The sequence below is a fragment of the Daucus carota genome, chromosome 7 (genome assembly GCF_001625215.2).
Source record: "Daucus carota subsp. sativus chromosome 7, DH1 v3.0, whole genome shotgun sequence".
NCBI lineage: Eukaryota > Viridiplantae > Streptophyta > Magnoliopsida > Apiales > Apiaceae > Daucus > Daucus carota.
This window is the reverse complement of record NC_030387.2, coordinates 25,459,771-25,480,474: the sequence shown is the minus strand read 5'-3', so window position 1 is coordinate 25,480,474 and position 20,704 is coordinate 25,459,771. Positions and strand designations below refer to the sequence as shown.

The 20,704-nt window shown below is 34.4% G+C and overlaps 2 protein-coding genes across 6 annotated transcripts in view; one reads left to right on the top strand and one right to left on the bottom strand.

Annotated features, from left to right (window-relative positions):
• Positions 1-16,355, bottom strand: part of LOC108196246 (tRNA ligase 1) — a 34,504-nt gene extending 18,149 nt beyond the window's left edge. For 2 of the 5 annotated variants that reach the window (XM_017363440.2, XM_064081079.1), the window contains exons 1-10: positions 16,185-16,355; positions 10,994-11,209; positions 9,318-9,831; positions 7,070-7,120; positions 6,882-6,964; positions 6,096-6,195; positions 5,174-5,252; positions 4,418-4,541; positions 2,270-2,376; positions 710-838 (exon numbers count right to left, since the gene is read on the bottom strand). In XM_017363440.2, the coding sequence (XP_017218929.1) occupies positions 710-838; positions 2,270-2,376; positions 4,418-4,541; positions 5,174-5,252; positions 6,096-6,195; positions 6,882-6,964; positions 7,070-7,120; positions 9,318-9,831; positions 10,994-11,209; positions 16,185-16,225 (1,444 nt within the window). In that variant the 5' untranslated portion in view covers positions 16,226-16,355. Of the gene's footprint in view, positions 1-709; positions 839-2,269; positions 2,377-4,417; positions 4,542-5,173; positions 5,253-6,095; positions 6,196-6,881; positions 6,965-7,069; positions 7,121-9,317; positions 9,832-10,993; positions 11,210-16,184 lie in introns of those variants that run through there. The other 3 variants (XM_017363441.2, XM_017363442.2, XM_064081080.1) reach the window with 3 other exon arrangements.
• A 1,737-nt stretch (positions 16,356-18,092) lies between these two features.
• On the top strand, positions 18,093-19,766 carry LOC108193249 (probable transcription factor At1g11510). Its single transcript, XM_017359828.2, has one exon. It carries the CDS (start codon positions 18,151-18,153, stop codon positions 19,318-19,320), a length of 1,170 nt encoding a protein of 389 aa, XP_017215317.1. The 5' UTR covers positions 18,093-18,150; the 3' UTR covers positions 19,321-19,766.
• Positions 19,767-20,704: the final 938 nt, after the last annotated feature.

The window sequence follows — 20,704 nt, the reverse complement described above, 5'->3', positions numbered from 1 at the left end:
AAGAACTTTATGTTTTTATACATACTATTAAAAAAAAGGACACCTTTCAAATGGCTTCCTCAAAAGGGAGGCATTTGCATAACTGCACAAATCAAACAAGACCCGTCAATCTGCATTAGCCGCCTTTTCAGGAAGCTCTTGTATGGATCAAGCCTTTATTTAATTTCTACACCCCTTAAGGATGAGGAACATAGCAGAGGCCTATGAGAAGAGCGTTAATTTTGCCGACTAAAGTCCCATAATTGGACTATAGTTGCCTATACTATGGCACTATTATATACTCCCTCCGTCTCATCCATTTCTTTACACTTCCCTTTCGGAATGTCCCTATCAATTCTTCACATTTCAAAACTTTATAAAAGTAGTAAATTTTTGATATAAAAACTAATCTCACCCACTACTTTCATCAACTTCTCCCCTTCTATCAATTATCAATTAAATATAAATGGGTCCCATCACTTCACCCGTTTTTCTTCCTCTTTCACACTATATAAATTTTTCTTAATCTCCGTGCCCAACCCCATTATAAAGAATTAGGTGGGACGGAGGGAGTAACAGCAAGGAACCTGAAGGTTGCAACATACAGCATAGAGCATAGTAAGTACATTCCTCCTTCATAAGCTAATAACTATAAATACCATTAACTAGAGAGGGAAAAAGTGCATATGGCGAATTTATAAAAAGACAGCACTAGCATAGTGTAACTTACCTCCCACCGGTAGATGAGGAGTTGAATATTTTAGAACTTTCTTCATACGTTTTGAGCTATCACGGGTCACAACGCGGGCCACGAGACCTTCTAAAATTTCACCTTGCATCTTTATATGATCTTTTGACCCTGCAAAAAGCCTATTTACATAAGCATACAAATACCTCTACTCAATCATAAATGTTATATAGGCATACTCCTATTCTCCGAATTACATTGAGAAGACAGCTCAATATATGGATGCAAAAATAAATTATAAGGGACATCAAACACAAAATTAAGACAGTACTGCGCATCTTATAAGTAGGAGAAATATGACTAAAATTATGTGTCGGTTGTTTGAGTGGGAACCATAGCCACACGACCACAGTACTGTCTTAATATTGTTCATTGATTCAGTTCTTTGGGGTTAACCCGGCTTTTTATATGCCATTATAATTAGCTAATTTTGGCCCTTGGTTTCTTTACTGGGTAACTATCAGGTTGCAATTATGGTGAATTGTTTATCCTTATTTAGGCTTTCCCTTAATAAGTCTTTGATGTCTGACTAATATATTGGTAAATATTCTGTTACACTACTGTGTTTTTCATAATCTGATACAGCAATAGAAATACAAGTGTAACACATATAATGTAGTTTAATCTCTAGTCAATTTTTAGCAATTAATCTCTGCTTCTGCTTTCAGTTAAACAGGGATCTCGTTTTTCAATGGATTTATAACAATAATGACAACAATAAAATGATATAAGTTAACAAGGGAAAAACAATTTGCTGACTTGCTTAAGAGGGAATAGAGTTTGCCCATTCAGTTTTATGAAACAAGTGCTCAACGCCTTGGACAGAACATGAAAATTTAACAGGTTTCTTTTCTTGCTCAATAAAGGATAACAAAAAAATATACATACAACTCATGCCAAGATACTCTGAGTTTTAGACTTGATGACACACTTTTGGTTTATGGAAATGAAGCACTATGAGTAATAAATACACACACACACATATACATGTTTCACTTTCATCTTAATCACAACAATCATGGATCAAACTACCACAGTAGATGAAGTCATTGTAGAATAAAGGTATGCTAACATGAGAAGATCGGGCAGTGAAAAATTAAAAAGGGGGTGATGGTAATAAGCAGCAACAATAACTTCAGCTTAAGAATATTTTGCCATTGTGGAGTGCAGAGGGATCTAGCCCAATGACCATGATGATGGTATCACCTGGTGCAGAGCAATCAGCGTTTAATTGTTTGCAAGAGTTGACATGATTTATGACAAACTCATAACCACACTCTTAGTTTTGAATGATTGAGCTGTATTTCAAAATAATTACAATTACACCATACGCTAACTGAGACCAGGACCAAAAAAAACAGTCATAATTTGTGGTGATTGTGATAGCAGCAGCAGTATTGTTGGTAGGTACAGGTGCTAACCTACTTCTGTGAAACAAGACATTATAAATCTCATAATATTGTAAATGCCAAAGAAAAAATCACAAATATAGCTGCAGATGCCGAAATCAAGACCCTCCGATGGAAAATATATTAATCTTACCTGGTATAGATAAATTTGCAAGTTCATCAAGAGCCTTGCATACAGTTGTTGCAGTTCCTTCTTCATACAGTGCGTCATATGCGGCAAAAAATGAGGTCACTGATTTCCTTTAAAAACAAAAGGTCAATTATGAAAGCGACTAAATTTCAACCAAATGAAGAAAACTATGAAAAGCAGATAAACTGACACATAAGCATCGGAAAATTTGGAGATAGCAATATTGAACATTCTGTATCCAAAGGTAAAATAGAATTAAATGAGGCTTCGAGTTGTAAGTGGTGTATAGTAGTAAGAAAGGCACAGCCCACTCTGAAGACAATAATATATACATGTATAAAACATATAGACACACAAGCAAATACCAGGAATTGACAAAAAAAAAATGCAGTTTGACCTCGAAGCACATATTTCGTATGTTATTCAGCACTTCACTTGAATGCCCGTGAATCAAACAAAATCATGTTTTATTTGTTTAGACTCTAATTTTATACAGTATATTATTATAAATCTTACCTCCAATTCAGTAGTCCAAAATAATTTAACTTTCTAGACATAACAGTGGAAGTTTATAATTATAAGCTAAACCATAACCTTTTAGCTTTAACTACAAAAAAACGTAACATAAACTGACACATAAGCATCGGAAAATTTGGAGATAGCAATATTGAACATTCTGTATCCAAAGGTAAAATAGAATTAAATGAGGCTTCGAGTTGTAAGTGGTGTATAGTCCTAAGAAAGGCACAGCCCACTCTGAAGACAATAATATATACATGTATAAAACATATAGACACACAAGCAAATACCAGGAATTGACAAAAAAAAAATGCAGTTTGACCTCGAAGCACATATTTCGTATGTTATTCAGCACTTCACTTGAATGCCCATGAATCAAACAAAATCATGTTTTATTTGTTTAGACTCTAATTTTATACAGTATATTATTATAAATCTTACCTCCAATTCAGTAATCCAAAATAATTTAACTTTCTAGACATAACAGTGGAAGTTTATAATTATAAGCTAAACCATAACCTTTTAGCTTTAACTACAAAAAAACGTAACTGTAGTACCCTGACTATTTTTCTACATACGAGTACTATCACCATGTTTGTTAATTTTAGAACTAAGACAGATTTACACAATATCTAAATTCTTATATGTTTTACTCGAACAACTAATACAAGATAATCTGATGTTTCAGCCAAATTCATATTCTACTCCAGAGAAGCTAAAGCTTTTGGAATCATAACTTTCATTTCCGTACTAATATACATGATTTATCATTGTGAACAAATAGGTACCAGGCATACATGTTGCTGTAAGCATTTGCGAGATAATAAATAACATCCAAAGGTATATTTTATAAAACATGAATAAAAATAATATATTAGGTGAAGTGAATCAATATTGGACTAAGTATAGTATTCCTTTGTATAAAAAATAATAAAAATTACATTTCATATATCTTACATTTCAAATTGTAATTACAAGTAAAGCATTTGACAACAAAAATAATATAAATCAGTTTTAAATTTCTCATTGACAAAGATAACATTTAAAAAACATAGTCAGACAAGAGTGATTACATACCCCAGATTTCCAAAGTTTAAAAAAAATTAAGTACTGAAGTTTAACCTATAATAGGTTCATTCATCTAATATAGGTAGTGCTAGATTTCCCCAATACAAAATAATAAGATAGAGTTCTAAAATTCAGGGTGAGTGAGAATCGAACCCAGGATTTGGGATGACGAAAGATAAGCCTTTACCACTATGCCATGCATGGGTACTTAAGCAAATTATATTAATAAAAAAGGTATTTGGTTATAAAATGGTACTTTATGGAGCTTGTGAACCATATAATATACACTTCTAAAAACTACTTATCCAGTACTATAGCATTTAGTCCAATAGTTAAAAGATTTTCGCCAGTAATTTTTTTTAACCGATGAAACACATGATTGAAACTCTTTTGCAAAAATAACACATCGCTGAAAGATAGGTACAGATTAATTACATGTATATAATAACATTTTGTTGAGCTGTTATATTCAACTGTGGTTACACCGCACCGAAACAATACTTAAACAATAGAAATTAATAACAATCTAAAATGCACATTCAGTGCACAATAATTACTAATCACCTTGTTGAGAACAGCCAAAAATGATTTGTCGGTAGACGCCATTTCCTGCAAAAACAAATTATTTCGGGCGTCGAGTAGAACTCTGGTTTGCCCTTTCCCAATTTTGTAACTGCCGTCACTACCACTGTTTCAGCAAGAAAGAAAAGAACATTGACGAAGAGAAACACACAGATAATGAAATATTGAAACAGCAGAAATCACAAGTAATTCAAAATAATTTTCACAGGTCGAACACGTTCATGCAAATATGAAAAGGGGCATCAACTTCTTCAGACGTTAGGGCTCTGCTAGTTTAACAGGAGAATAAACACTGTATGTTTACACAAATATTTAAAGAAAGGGAAAATAAAGTAGAGGAGTTGATACAGAATAGTGCAGAGGCGATTCATCCTCAGTTATATACGGTCGTAGAAAACTTAGCTATAAGGAATTTATTGAGGGATGCGGCAGTTCACTGGATCTGGAAATGATTCAGATGTCACCCAAGAAGACAATTAAAAGAGAAATGTATGACAAACTCAATTGCTCCAAGGATATAGTTTGGAATTATAAATCTTTTTAAATAACTATTTTTATTAAAATTCTTAGGTGAATGGAAAATACATTTTATAGAATGACCGATGACGCAGTTTACATAAAAAAAAAAAGAGTATAGACAGATTAATATGTTGCAGCAAGCATGTTATACATTTCAGATTAATTTAACTTCCACAACATCAATAATCTATCTCCTTCCACCCCTACCACCTCCCTTACCATAATCTTCCTGAGGACGTTGTCCATGATCTCCTAGAACAGCAGTCACTAGCTCCATAGATATGCACATGCGTTTCCTCTGAAAAGCGACATTGTTTCCGCATAAAAAATCAAAGCAAAACAAAAAATGCTTCATATACAATAAAAGGTAAATAAAGCCTATAGTACTAGGGAAAAAGAACAATACATAACAAATTAATAGATAAGAAAAAACTAAAAGTTGGCAACAAAGAAAGATACGTTGATTCTATGAAACTAAACGTTAGGCACCCTAAAGGGTAACCATGCTCTCTCCTAGTACATCTTTTATATAATTCAAAAATAAGCCTAAAGTTGATAAATACATCAATATTGATTCGATATGCTTATTGTGATAGTTTACTACTATAATATGTTACACAAATCTTAAAGCAAGTGATAAATTTACCACTGAATCACCATAATTTCAGGTTGCTAAAGGGTTTATATTCATTTAAAATAGGATGTCGCAATCTTGTCCTACATTGTCAACAGAATAATACAAAAACAGAATTTATGCAACCTCCATGGAAGACACTTCACCTAAAATACTGTCCATCAAAAGAAACCTTGCTGGAACCTAATATGTCCCAAATCAAAATCTATTCATTACAATGTATCAATTTTACCATAACTATCTCTGCAATTCAATGAACAGAACAGCTCCCAGCATGTTCTCTATAGACCATTACAAATATTATCCACGTCATTATCATGAATTCGTATAGCTTCCAATGCTGATTTAAGATTCTGAACCAGTAAATACAAAGTATATACTGACTTGTGAAGCATACAATACCTCTTCCAGCAAAATAAGTGGAGCCGCCGACATAAAAAAGATTAACAAGATGCTGTTCTATTTAAAATTTTGCATTACGGTGAAAAATATATATATGTAAATTACCTCAAGGTAGGAATTGAATTTTGATTGCTTCTTGCTTGCTCGGCTGCCCCATGCCTCTTGAAATGTTCGCCCAAGAACAAATACGCCAACAGCAGTGTAACTGCAGTTTCAGAGTATAAATTAGCAAGCTACAATGTACATATGATCATCAAAATTATAAACATTTAGGATATATATACTGGACTTGTAACCAGAAGTTCTTTGGCCTACTAGTCACTAGATCAGTGTAGTCTACAAAGTTATAATTAACCATTTTCATCGCCATCAGTGCCAACTTGAAATTACAATGTCAACCATAACCCAATGTAGTAAGAAGAGAAGTTAACGGCAAGAATAGATATATACATATATAAAATCAAAATGATAGACACCATATTATATTCAATACAAATAAATAATTAAGGTCTCAAAAATTGTGGATCATATAAGAAGTCATTCATGTTAGTATCTAGTATCTACTAAACTACATACTGATACCATTAGTCATTTGGTACATAGTTTAGTGTGAGACGCCAAGCATTACTCGTCAATGAATTGGGTATATTATATGCATAACTTTGCTTTCAATAGGTAGGTATTAACGGCTACTGTGCAACTGAAGCTAAAATGGTAATTTGTTCTACAGGTGATTTGCATATTATCATACCAGCAGACTGGAAGCAATATATGTAATTTTAAAATTCAATGACTATAGTAAGGTAAACGATCTTATTCAGATATTTCAGCTAAAATCTTATATCTTCATTTGCCTTAAAATGATTACGTATATAAGAGTAAATTACATACATATTGCCGAAACTGTTTTTAGCATATGCACCACCTTCACAACCAGCATACATAAAAAGTGATCCAGAATGTTTAACAGAAACCTGAAGAGCCAACATCATTAATGTAACATTAGACATAAGTTTATACTATGGTAATAAATAAATGAAGAGGTCATACTTAAAGTAGTATCTGGATGAACCATATACCTCCAAAGTAGCCAGCCCTTTGGAGACCATGTCAATCATTCTTGTTCTAATCTGAAACAAACAAATTAACATAATAATTAAGCATTATGAAAACCTATATAACACAAATGGGATACACTGATATCACTAATTACTAGGTACATCGGTATTTGCAGGGAAAAAAATTCAGGATTTTCTTTAACACACAAGACTTACAAAAAGTTACCAGAAAACCTACCTCAGTGTCTTTAAAAGTCGCAAATATTTAACCCAGTCAAACAAAATTTTAGAATATTTAATCACCTAATTATTAAGCGATGCACTAATAATTAATCCTCGTTTTCTGTAACTTTTACTTCTATTATAATTAAAAGTTGTTCTCGGGGAATTATGATATCAGCCTATTAAAAATTAATTATACAAACATTCTTCAGATAATAAAACATGAGTAAATAAAATTTAATATAATTACAACTTTTGTATGATATATTATACTGAAAGTATAGTCAAAGTCAATTAAATATAGAGAAGAAGACTTGCGGAGCGAGCAACATATATAAATCTATATATATACATAGAGTCATACTCCAATACAAGCCAAATTAGCCTACAAACTAAAAACCCAATTTTTAATCACTATTTTTAACAACATAAACCACTATTTTGTACATCACAGATCACTATATTGTATATAACACATCTCTCAAATATAAATATATGCATCCATATATATGCAACGTATATGACCATCATCTTCACCTGAACCGTAATAATGGACCTCATACCACCATTACTAATCGTTTCTATGAGTTGCCACCATCGCCTACCATCACCAATAGTCACATATACTTTCCTTCATAACTTACCAAAACTAGAGATTACTTACCACCATCATACACCTTCTCTTACGGTTTCTTACCGTCAAGAACCTTCCTATGACTGAAATTGATCATCTATAATCGATTACCAATAGTTTAGGTAAGTAGATTTTCTCAATTTTAAATAATAAAAATCACTGTTTATATGTTGCATAAACAGTGATTACTGCAGTATAAATTAGTGATTCTTGTAGTTATAAATAGTGGTTGGGAAACTGGTTTTTAGTTTGTATTTGAGAGTTGGTTTGTATTTGATCACTTGCATATATATATATATATATATATATATATATATGGGTCATGTTCCAGAGAGAACCATTAGAGAGAACCATAGAACCCTTACCTTATAAAGCAGGGTTCTGCAGTAGAACTTAAGTATGAGTTAGGGTTCTGCAGCAGAACTTCACATGCAAAAAATGTCAATATATATGTATCAGATTTTAAAATTATTTTTGAACACACACAACGATGAAAAAATATGAAAAAAACACGTACTTAGATTTAGATCCTAAAAATCTATTTAAAATTTAGGGTTCCGCAGCAGAACCTTAGTGGTTCTATGGTTCTATTTTAAGGACTGGTTCTCTCTTGAGCGCGACCCTATATATATATATATATATATATATATATATATATATATATATGTTCAAGTTCTATGGAGTCCACAAAAACATTGGAGTATTGGAGTTCAGTCATAATTTTTTAGTTTAATTAAAAATAATATCTTTGATTATCCAAATTTATATATTATTTATCATTTATAAGTAATCTTACACATGATTATCAATTAATCATTAATATCTTTCAATTTTAACAAGCATTAAGATTTATTATTCTGCTTACGAGTTATATTGTAGAACATAGTGTCCTACGATTTACAAAAGTAATTGTTCTACCTTTTGATTACACTGTTTATGTTGTAGAAAATAATCTGCAGGTTGTCGGATGTTTATATTTTATCTAATATAGTACTCCAATACTCCAATGTTTTTGTATACTCCATAGAACTTGACCATATATGGTGTGAATAAATACTAAAAGCACCAGATGAAACGCAAATGTAAAATGAACTTCACATCAAAGACAAAAGAACGTGATAAGCTAAAACTGATCTTTCCACATTTCTTTTCTTGCTTCACAAATTCACCTTTTATGTATATTGTCTCCCACTACCGACAAGTGCGATTTAGTGACTTGTGGCAAACCTATTCTCGAGAAGGATAAGCAATTTCCTAAATAACACTCTCTTTTTCATAGATCACATGCAAATATGTAATCTTAAAAAAACGAAGAAGTACACCAATGGTGCAATCAAGTCTTTTTGTGTATGTAATTTCACACAAATATCATTTGCAAAACAAGAAAGCATGAGACATGGAGAGATAAATTACCTCTTGATCAGACTTTTCATTTTCGAATTTAGGATAGAAGGTCGCCCTTATTTGGGCAAGTGAGCATGTAGAGTTCTCGACTGGAAAATTCTCCAACAATTTACTTATTGCACTCTTGTTTTTCTTATTTTGTAATGGTTTGGTGCTATTGTCTTCTTTTGTAAAAGTGCCTCCATTAAGTGGTGATTTTTCAGCTTCAACTGGCATTACCCCACTAACTATCCCATACGACTTTGATTTCTTGATGGATTTTTCACCCCGTGCCATTGCGCCAGCGGATATTTTATCATGTGCCATCATGCGGGCAGATTTTTTACCTGCCATTACGCTTTTTGTAGTACCACAATTCTTATATCGTACGGATGAGACTGAAGCGTGCGACTGCCAGATATTTTCACCAACATTCATCTCACTCAGTTTATTGCTGACATCTGCTACAGCTATTGTTGAAGTGTCCTTTGTAGCCTCTCGCCTCTTACTCATCATACCCTTCTCCTGAGCAGCTTTTCCCTTTCTGAAAAAACAAAACATTAACACTACTTGCTAAAAAAATGTCAAAAGACATATATATTCTTATATCTTGATAATATTAGATAATCATTATTAATATATAGCATATTCTAATATATTAATAACAAAAAATTGTTATACTTAAGTTTCAAGTTTAAATAATTTTAATTTATATACATAAATGTGATTGAAAACAAATTTAGAACATGAAAATATATTAATATTTGAGTAGCTGTCCGAGTACTCATTTCCGAGTACTCATTTTTTCTAAACAAAACCGAGTCGATCTAATTTCCGGTTTTTACAACCTTGCCTATAATTAAAAGGCAACTGAAAACAAACACAAACAAAAATTTGAAGAAAATGACAATGCCACTGAACGAAAATAAATAAGACGACATAATACATCATCTATCATTATAGCCCTTTTCTTGTACAATTTATAGATGAGAAGCCGAAAATGACACTCCACTAAAAGTTGGCCCATTAGTACCCACACAACACAAAAAAGATTAGTCTCTTTTTCTTTGTTTTCTTACGTGCGACACTTTAAGGGAATGTGTTGCATTAGAAAAATGCACTTCCTTTTTTTTGCGCCGACTAAATCGTAAGGGTACCTAATACGGAACCTAGGTTACTAAAAGTGGGTCCAAGATATATGCCATATGCATTGGAGGCATATTATAATTAGATGCCCATATATAAATCAAAGTGCCCCCCCCCCCCCTTTAGTAGAAATGCAGACCAAAAATGGAAAAAAGTTCTATTTGAGACCTCTAGTAATATCATATATCGTTTCCATTATGAGAGTGCTAAAATGTGCCTTCTGTCGTCAAACATTATGATTTTAAGTCCGCTAAGTTTTTGTAATTCATCTCTATTGTGCATAAGAGCAGTAGGAATGCCCTGGTAGTGCTAGTCTTGTCTCCTCCAACTCTTAAAATTCAAATTTAAATTGACATCACTAAATTTTCCGCTTATTTACAGACTACAAGTCTTTCAACTGATTTGATTCTTATTTTTTGGGACTACCTGAATTTCTCAACCAGATTGATTTGTAACCCTGCTTAAGCCAATAAATCTTATAAAAGGCAATTTATCATCCGCCAGTTCTACACCAAAAGCAAAAACCATCAAAAGTGCTAGATAGTAACTCGAGTACTTACAAGGATTTTTTACCATGTGCCATTAGGCTTTTTGTTGTACCACAATTCTTATATCGTACAGATGAGACTGGAGCATGTGACTGCCAGATGTTTTCACCAACATTCATCTCACTCAGTTTGTTGCTGACATCCGCTACAGCTATTGTTGATGTACCCTTTATAGCCTCTCGCCTCTTACTCATCCTACCCTTCTGCTGAGCAGCTTTTCTCTTCTTTCTAAAAAAACAAAACATTAACAATACTTGCTAAAAAAATGTCGAAAGACATAAAAATTCGGATACCTATGAGTAAAAGGCAACTGAAAACAAACACAAACAAAAATTTGAAGATATGACAATGCCACCGAACAAAAAAAAATAGGATTACATAATACATCATCTATCATTAGAGGGTATTGGCCCTTTTCTTGTACAATTTAAAGAGCATAAACCAAAAATGACACCCACTAAAAGTTGGCCCATTAGTTCCCACACAACACAAAAAAGAGTAGTCTTTTTTTCTTTGTTTTCTTAATTCTGACACTATAAGGGAATGTGCTGCATTAGAAAAATGCATTTCCCTTTTTTCTGCAGACTAAATACCAGAGATACTTAATGCGGATCCTAGGGGTACTAAAAGTTAGGGGTGTAAATGAGTCGAGCCGAGCCGAACTCTAGAGTGCTCGTGTATCGTTTGTTAAAAAATTAGCGAATTCGAACTCGAGCTCGAGCTTCGATCGAGCCAAAAATACTGTTTGCGTATCGACTCATTAAGTAATAACTCTGTTCACGAACGGCTCGCGAACTGTTCACGAACATGTCTCACGAGGTGTGTCGCGAGCTTTTGCTCACGAACCGCTCATTAACTTATTCTCACGAACATGTCTCACAAATTTTTGCTCACCAACGGCTCATTAATTTTGTTCAAGAGCTTGTTTAATAAACTTTGCCAACGCGCTAGCTTATGCTCATTAATTTATTTACAAGCTTGTTTGTTATTTAATTTAATTAAAATAAATAAATAAAAATTCTAACAATATTTTAATTTATGCTCTAAAGAATCATAAATTCATAATAAATCATCCATTAATAAAACTCCCACGTCCACGAGCCATGTTCACGAGCCAAGTTCACGAACCATGTTCACGAACTCATAATTCGAACTTGTTCGCGAACTATCGAGTCGAACTCTACTGTGCTCAAGTTCAGCTCATTTATAAAACGAACCTTAAAATTGTGCTCAAGATCGACTCGTTTATAAATCGAACCGAGGTCGAACCGAGCTTTTTTCGAACCGAACACCGAGCGGTTATCGAGCGTATCAACTCATTTACAGCTCTACTAAAAGTGGATCAAAGTATATGTCATATGCATTGGAGGCATATTATAATTAGATGCCCATATATAAATTAAAGTGGCGCCCCGCATTAATAGATCTGCCGGCCAAAAAACAGGAAAAAGTGCTATTTGAGACCTCTAGTAATATCCTATTTCTTTTGCATTATGAGGGCGTTAAAATGTGCCTTCTATCGTCAAACATTATGATTCCAAATCCGCTAAGTTTCTGTAATTCATCTATATTGTGCATAAGAGCTGTAGGAATACACTGGTAGTTAGGGCTGCTCATGGGTCAGCGAACCCGCATAAACCGACCCAACCCAACCCTTAATTAGGCCGTTCAAACCGAACCATCCAAACCCATGGGTTAGTTGGGTTAATTTTCAATTGACCCGTTTACATTGGGTTGGGTCAAAATTTACCCTTTTAAAACCCTAACCCAACCCAACCCAATCTAACTATTATAAAAGAGTAAATTAAGATATAGTAGTAGTATTAAATTTTGCATCTATTAGGTTTGTTAAACTCCAATCTAGTTAGGAAGTTAATAAGGTTCGTTATTAACTGTGATAAACAGTCCATATAAATAATATGGTCACTCTTCCGGTATTATACATTCAGATAAATTTTTCATATTGAGACATTTGATTAACAAACTACTAATGCCGGTCATTAGCAACACTTCTTTCTTTTAACTTGCAGTATGGACTTTCTCTTTTCTTTAACTTGTTGGACTTTATTTCACCTAGAGTCAATGTTAGCTACTTAGCTTGTGAAGATATAATTGTTATGGAAACTTTTTTGCTTTGTCAACCCATTCAACCCAAACCAACCCGACCCAACCCATCACATAAGTAGTAGGGTTGGGTTATAGGATTTTTTTGATATTAATGGGTTATTTTTTTGTGACCCGAACTAAATGGGTTGGGTTACCTTAATGGTTAAACCCAACCCAACCCAGCCCATGTGCAGCCCTACTGGTAGTGCTACTCTTGTCTCCTCCAATAAAATTATATTGAGTGCGTTGTAAACACTATTCTTAAAACTCAAACTTAAATTGACATCACTAAATTTTCCGCTTATTTACACACTACAAGTTTTTCAACTAATTGGATTCTTATTTCTTAAGACTCTTAAATTTCTCAACCAGATTGATTTGTAACCAAAGTTGCACGGATCGCGGGTCGATCGGGAACGTGGTTCGAGTACGGGTACGTGAGACGTTACCTCGAGTGAATCGGGTACGACGAGCCGTGAATCGGGTTGCCGCAGGGGTGGCAATATCAAACACGACTCGAAACCCGACACGAACCCGACCCAACCCGAAACTCGATTTACTGAGATAGAAACCCGAAAGTGACCCGAAAGTGACCCGAAAATCACCCGACGGACCCGAAATGGACCCGAAATGACCCGAAATGAGAATTTCATTTGTAATAACTTCAATTTGTGGTTTTATTCAATTTTAAGTGATTTTAGCTTGACCCGAAATCGACCCGATTGCTGACACGAACACGATCCATTACCCGAAATTGTCACCCCTGGGTTGGCGGATCAAAAGGACGATCCCATTTTAATCATAATTATTTTACAAAGATATGATAATTAACCAAAACTAATATTACTAGATATAATAATATTACTAGATTATCAATAAGATAATAACCATTTTACAAAGATATGATAATTAACCAAAACTAATATTTTTATAAGTATTAAAATTTGAAATTAATTTAAATTGGATAAAGATCAACTGAAACAAAAATAGGTAAGATAAATGATAGTGGATCACCGTCATAGTAAGTTGACCTTAATAAATTCATTTTAGCAATAATTATTCTCATTAATTTTGTTTACCTTTTATACAAATTAGTATTAGTATAAAGATGGCAGTTACTAAATAATAAAAAATGAAAAATGAGTAATTTGTTAGTATAAAATTTGAATAAGCCACATTACATACATCGAATAAAAAACAATAATAATAAAGAAAAAAGTAAAACGAATTACTCCCACTTCAGTACAACTAAGAGTCATTGACCAATAATTATTATATCACATTGGTATATGCATCATTGCCTCGTCTTCTCTCCCACATTCCCACTACTAGGGGAGAGCATGGGCCGGTTCGGCTCGGTTTCGGGATAAAACCGGAACCGCAACCATATATCTTCGGTTTTTTAAATCGAAAACCGCAACCACCGGTTCGGATTCGGTTTCGGTTTCGGTTTAAAAATCTCGGTTCGGTTGTAATCGGCTCGGTTTCGATTACAAAACCGACAAATATAAAAGTGAAACATAGTATACGAACGAGGCAAGTTGATACGCGTAATCTATTCATAATAACTAATATAACTTGAATATGGCAAAAAAAATAAAACTTCTAAGGAAGTCTGGTGTTACATCCTTTGTAATTTAAGTCTGAACATAATTTGATGCATACTGATGAAACAAACAAGAAAATCAGCAGCTACTGGCTTGGACTCAAAGAGTTTGCTGACTACCAGAAAAGCCTTGAATGATCAAACACCTAAATTACCGCAAAACAGAAAAGTTAAAGAAAAACACCTGCAGTAACAGGCACAAGGTGCACCAGTCTAGCAAGCCCATGCCTAAATTTATATTACTAAATACATCATCAGCAAGATTAAATATAACAAAGAAAGTTTGTCAAAAAAAAATAACAAAGAAAAAATTGACACTGAGCTTGAGGCCTTAAGCAGCTGCTGCTGCAAAATGTCTAATTGTAACGAGGCTTTTGATTCTACTATGTGCAAACCATACCCGACTTGACGACTTCCAAAATGTAATCTGGACAGGGGAAACTGGAGTCTGGCCATTGTAAATATATTACTCTATATTTATTTTTTTGAAATTATTTTTAAATTCATATAATATATATTATATTTATTTATTGAAATAATCGGTTCGGTTCGGCTTTTTCCGGTTCGGTTTTACCCAATAACCGGAACCGAACCCATAACATCGATTCGGTTTTTTATTTTTCGGTTTCAATTTCGGATCGGTTTTTTCCAGTTCGGTTTTCACCGGTTTTAACCTGTTTCGGTTTTTTGCTCAGCCCTACGGCCACTTCATCTTCTTCCCACGCCGTCTTCATTTTTTCTCCAAACAATCATATATACATATGAAACACTCCGTTTTTTCCTCACGGATTTGCAGGTCCCAACCCATCATTCTTTTTCTTCCCTTTTTTTCAGTTTTAAAGCCGCCGGAACAAAACAGAAGGGTTCGCCGGAAATGGCGAACTGGAACGCAACCCATGGCGATCCGGATCGACTTCGACCCGTGTTCCGGTACGAACGATCCAGTTCACGGATCCATGGGTCAACCCGCGAACCGGGTAACTATGTTTGTAACCCTGCTTAAGCCAATTAATCTTATAAAAGGTAATTTATCCTGCGCGAGTTCACCAAAAGCGAAAACCATCAGAAGTGTTAGATACTAACTCGAGTCCTTAAAAGTGTGGAACACCCCCCCCCCCCCAATTCTTCCTAAAATACTACTCCTGTCTCGTCTACCTACGCAATCATTCGTCTTAGAACTGCCGATCACATCACTTAATTCACCGCTTCGTTCCCAAACAGATTCAGACTCTCTGATGAAGCCAACAGATTCAGTGAACTAGTAATAAAAGTCATTCGAGTTTTACAGGTGGGTCCCCCGCTACTATGTATTAATACTACACCATTAACTTAAAAAATTGTCTGTTAGAATAACAAAACACTTAAATATAGCTTCATTGTGCTTATCGTCCTGATCATCATCACTTGAGGCAACAATTAATAGTTAACTTAGTAAAGTATGTGACCAAATCAAATTCTAATTCTTATGTTCTGAGAAAGTGTGAGGCTTACGAGTAGTTGGCTGATGATGATGGAGCATTCGAGTTTGTCATCGCGGCCGTGGTAATTAAGCTGTGCTTTTGCTTCTCTGACGCGGTGGTGGTATTAATTTACTGACAGTATATATGGGATTTTGCTATTTAAAACCCTAAACCTCGAGGCCCTTTCACGGCAAGACCAACTCCCCCGGTATACAAAACTGTGGTTATATTTTCTTTTTTATGTTTTTTTGTCATTCTTGAATTATTATTTTTTTAGAAGATTCAATATTAAAAAACTCTTTTTTTTAAATACAAGTCTATCACATATGGATGTCTTTTTTTAAATCAGAGTTCAGGGTTATTCCTAACTTTAAATCAAAAAATTTTTTGTTTAAATTGACTTAAAGTCAGAAAAAAGACAAAATTCAATTATTTTTTAAACTTTTTTGATAAAAATTACTCATAAATCATAAGTTAACCTTAAATTACTTTCAATTTTATTATTATATTTTTAATAAATCATAAGTCATTAATAAATCAAATTTATTGAAACATATATTTTAAACTTCTAGTACATCATATTAAGTCGGTTTAAGTCATAATTATAATTTCAAACTTAATCAAATGGACTTTATAAACATGTATGTTATTTAACGATGCAACTATGTGTTAAAAAATTTCACAAGTCTTCTTGATTGTAATATAACATAAAAGAGAGAAAAATTATAACTAAACTGAAAATTGAAATGAAATAAGAGTCTTTGAAAAATTTCAAAGTTGGTTTAGCCGGTTAAAGAGGAGACTTGTATCATCTTGGTCACAGGTTCGACTCCCAAAGAGAGGAGAATCTGTAATTATGCCTCCTGAATCAGAACTTGTCGCTTAAATGTGGTTTACTTGGTTTGTAAGCTATTGCGTGAGTTCGTGGGTTTACACAGTGCACAACTGAAGGGTAGCGGTTGCGGGTTCCTACATTAAAAAACATAAAATAAATTATTTTTTAAATATTTTTAAATATGTGTTTATTAGAAAATGAATATATTTTAATATAATATATTTCTGTAATAAAATAAAATATAATTATATATCCATGACAAGAATGATAAGTTACCATTAACTAACTCTCTGCAAACCCTAATTTTATCTCCGGCGTGTCTTTCTTTTTCTTGCTTGGCAACCGGAGACTTCCACCGGATATCCACCGGCGGAAAATCCCAAATCTTTTATTTTCTTTGTTTGTTCTTACTTCTTTTAATAAAATGTGTTTTAAAGTATGATTTTCTTAAAAATCTTCGTTGTCAGGTAAGATTAGTTTGTTTGTTTCTTAAGTTTTGGTATCAGTTTGTTTTTTCAGATCTAAGGATTCAAAATCTTTTCCGATTTGGTCTTTTTTCTCTTAGATCTCAATTCCACGGAGTTACGGATTTCTCGTTCTTCTGGATGATTTTGTTCTCGACAAAAATCCGAGTTATCTTGTTTTTGTGAGCTTGTTCCTATGTATAAGGATTGTATTGATTTAGCTAATATTTCATTTTCGCATTTGCAAATCTAGCATTACTTGGTTGTGTTTTTGGTTTTTGTTGTCTCACCATTGTGTGAGTTTTGTTATTTTCTCACCATTTGTGTGAGTATGGTGTCTGTTTCAGTAATAAAAATTGTTAGGGGATTGCATTCTCAGACGATAGCTCAAACTGGTTATGGCGGAAGCGAAAGTGGCGAATCATGTGTATATATCCTCCTCAACAAATCATGTGATTTTATCTTCAAGAAAAATGAATTAATCTGTGATTGTTTCTGTATTTTGTTTGTTCGACGTGATTCTTTATGTAGATGTCGTGCGATAAAAAAAAAATTACCATTAACTAACCGTGTATAATTGGTAATTTTGAAATTCAACTGACGGTAATGGAGATTTTCATTTAAGACGATTAAATAAATAGACAGGCCCGATACAACCCTAATCGGTCTCTCTTTCTCTGTGTTTCATCTCGTAAACAATGGTACCAAAGCGGCAACCTCACGATCTCCCCCCTCCAATTCACTCATCTGAGAGTGAATCTGAAGACTCAAGCAGCAGTGATGACTCTGATTCAGAGCCCCAACAGCTCACTCAACCGAGACCTCAAGAGCCCCATCAAGATTCTCAGGAATCATCTGGTTCTGACGCTGATTCTGGCTCAGATGCTGAATCTGATTCTAGTTCTGACAAGGCCCAGATGCCCCCTTCTGTTGTATCGCCTCAACCCAAGAAACCCACTTCGACGCCGGCCCAATTGAAGGCCAATGGCAAGCGCCCAGCTGAGGTGGAGCAAGGCGATAAGGTTTCGAAGAGCAAGAAGAGTAAGAATGTTGAGAAAGTCGATAAGGGCTCCAAGAGTGTTGGGAAGGTGGATAAGGGTCCGGAGAAGAGTAAATTGAGTAATGGGGAGGGCAGTGAGGATAAAAAGACGGCTCTTTTTGCGAGGTTGTTTTCGGAGAAAGATGAGATTGTGTTGCTGGAAGGGATGATTGATTATAGGGAAAAGAAAGGGGCTGATCCGAGTTTGGATATTGTGGCGTTTCATGAGTCGATTGAGGATATGTTGTCTTGTAGTGCTACAAAGAATCAGATTGTGGATAAGATTAGGAGGTTAAGGAAGAAGTTTGTGAATAATTTGAAGAGAGGGCAGAATGGGGGAGATCCGGTTATTTCGAGGCCTCATGAGTATAAGTCGTTTGAGCTTTCGAAGAAGATTTGGGGAAGTGAGGTTCAAGGGAGTGAAGTGGACGGTGATAGTAAGGGGAGGAATGGCAGAAAAAGGAATAAGAAGGATGATAGTAAGAAGGTTGATAATGGGGGTAGTAAAACTCCATTGAGGGTGGTCCGGAAGGAGAGTGACATTGATGAGGAAGTTATGCACAGAAATGAGGTAGAGACAGAGGATTGTTGGTCATTGTATCCGTTCCTGTGCGCTTCGATTGAATCAGAGGCAATCAAGAATTTTAAAGGGCCAATGAGCCCAAAGGAGTACGTGAAGAAGGTAGTCAGTAGGCTTGAGAAGGAGAAGGCCACTGAACTAGAGCACGAATGGAATGATTATATTATGATGGAGCAACAGGTGTATGTCAAGAGGGTAACAACGATCTCTAAACAAGCTGAAGTTGCGATGAAAGTGATGAAACCTTAAAATCATTCTGTAGCGAGGTAATTTCAAGATGGTTTGTCTAGTGTGTGTCCGTAGGCACATGCTAAGCACTAAAATTCATAAATTTGGATGGTTTTGATTGGTGTGGTTGTTGTAAATGGAGGGGGCACCATTATTAAAGAATGTAATCCAATCAAAACCATCCAATTTCATAAATTTTATTGCTTAGCATGTGCCCATAGAAAAACCGTTTCAGGATTTATGGATGATGAATCACTGAGCATATAACTAGAGAGTATGGTCATTTAGTGTGGCAGTTACCTTTCAATTTTAGTTTTAATGTCTTCAAAAGAATTTGCAATGGGATTTGTTTGTCTGCAAATAATTGTTTTAAGCTTAGAATGTTCTGTAATAGTGTTTGTATTTGTGGCTTCATAACTCCGTGGAGTTAACCATTTTGATTGATTATTTAGTTTCTTTTCAAGGCAGTACTTCATTCCAAATTTTTGTTTATTTTAAAGGCAGTTCTCATTACATATAAATAGAAGACTGAACCTAAGGATTTTAATCTTCTCTTTTTTTTATCCATATATAATTCATTCTAGGGTGCTTGAAAATTGGTGAAATTCAGAGACGATGATGGGATCGCAGGAACTAGGACTAGCCTGCCTGTACAATTAAAAATGATTATTCCTTTCCTGAATTACTTACATAACGCGTAACTACAAATAAAAATGATTACGCCTTCCCTGAAATACTAACATAACACATGACTACTGGATATCTGGTGCCGACTAGCTCCATAGCCAACATAGGTATGTAAATCGGACTAACCGATCGATAAGACCAGTGGGTTGGAACTCTCTGGCTCTCTGCGGCCCCGTGACTATTGGATCAAGGCAAGGCCCCATTTTCATTGGGGCAGCTCTCACACTCGTTGGAATTGTTTTCTGTTCATATTTTCTCTGAAACTAACTTCTGCGGTGGAGGTATTCATGGGTATCGAGACTGCGGAGATATTCCTTACAATTTGTTCATAGGACTGAACATAGTGGTATCCAAACCCAACTTCAACATCATCTGCATCTGTAAGATGTATCAACTTAATCATTTGATGCGCGAAGATGTTGGCTTCTTACATGAGAATGATAAAGAAAAAACACTTAGAATTTCAAGACTAATAGTGGTGAATGGTGATATTTAACTCTGCTCTGATTTACAATTATTCGCAACTGTGCCCAGTGGCCACAATTTACCATGCATGTGATTCAAAGTGATCACAGCACGGAAATACTACCTCCATCCCAAATTAGATGAGCTAGTTGACTTTGAGCACGTAACTTTAGATGCATTGACCGTCTACTTCCGAAATTTATTTTTTTGTTTTTTCTTTTGTAAATGAAAATTTCATATTTTAATTTTAATT

Coding starts and splice junctions, on each gene's coding strand:
- LOC108193249 (XM_017359828.2), top strand. CDS start 18,151: ATGGTACCAAAGCGGCAACCTCACGATCTCCCCCCTCCAATTCACTCA.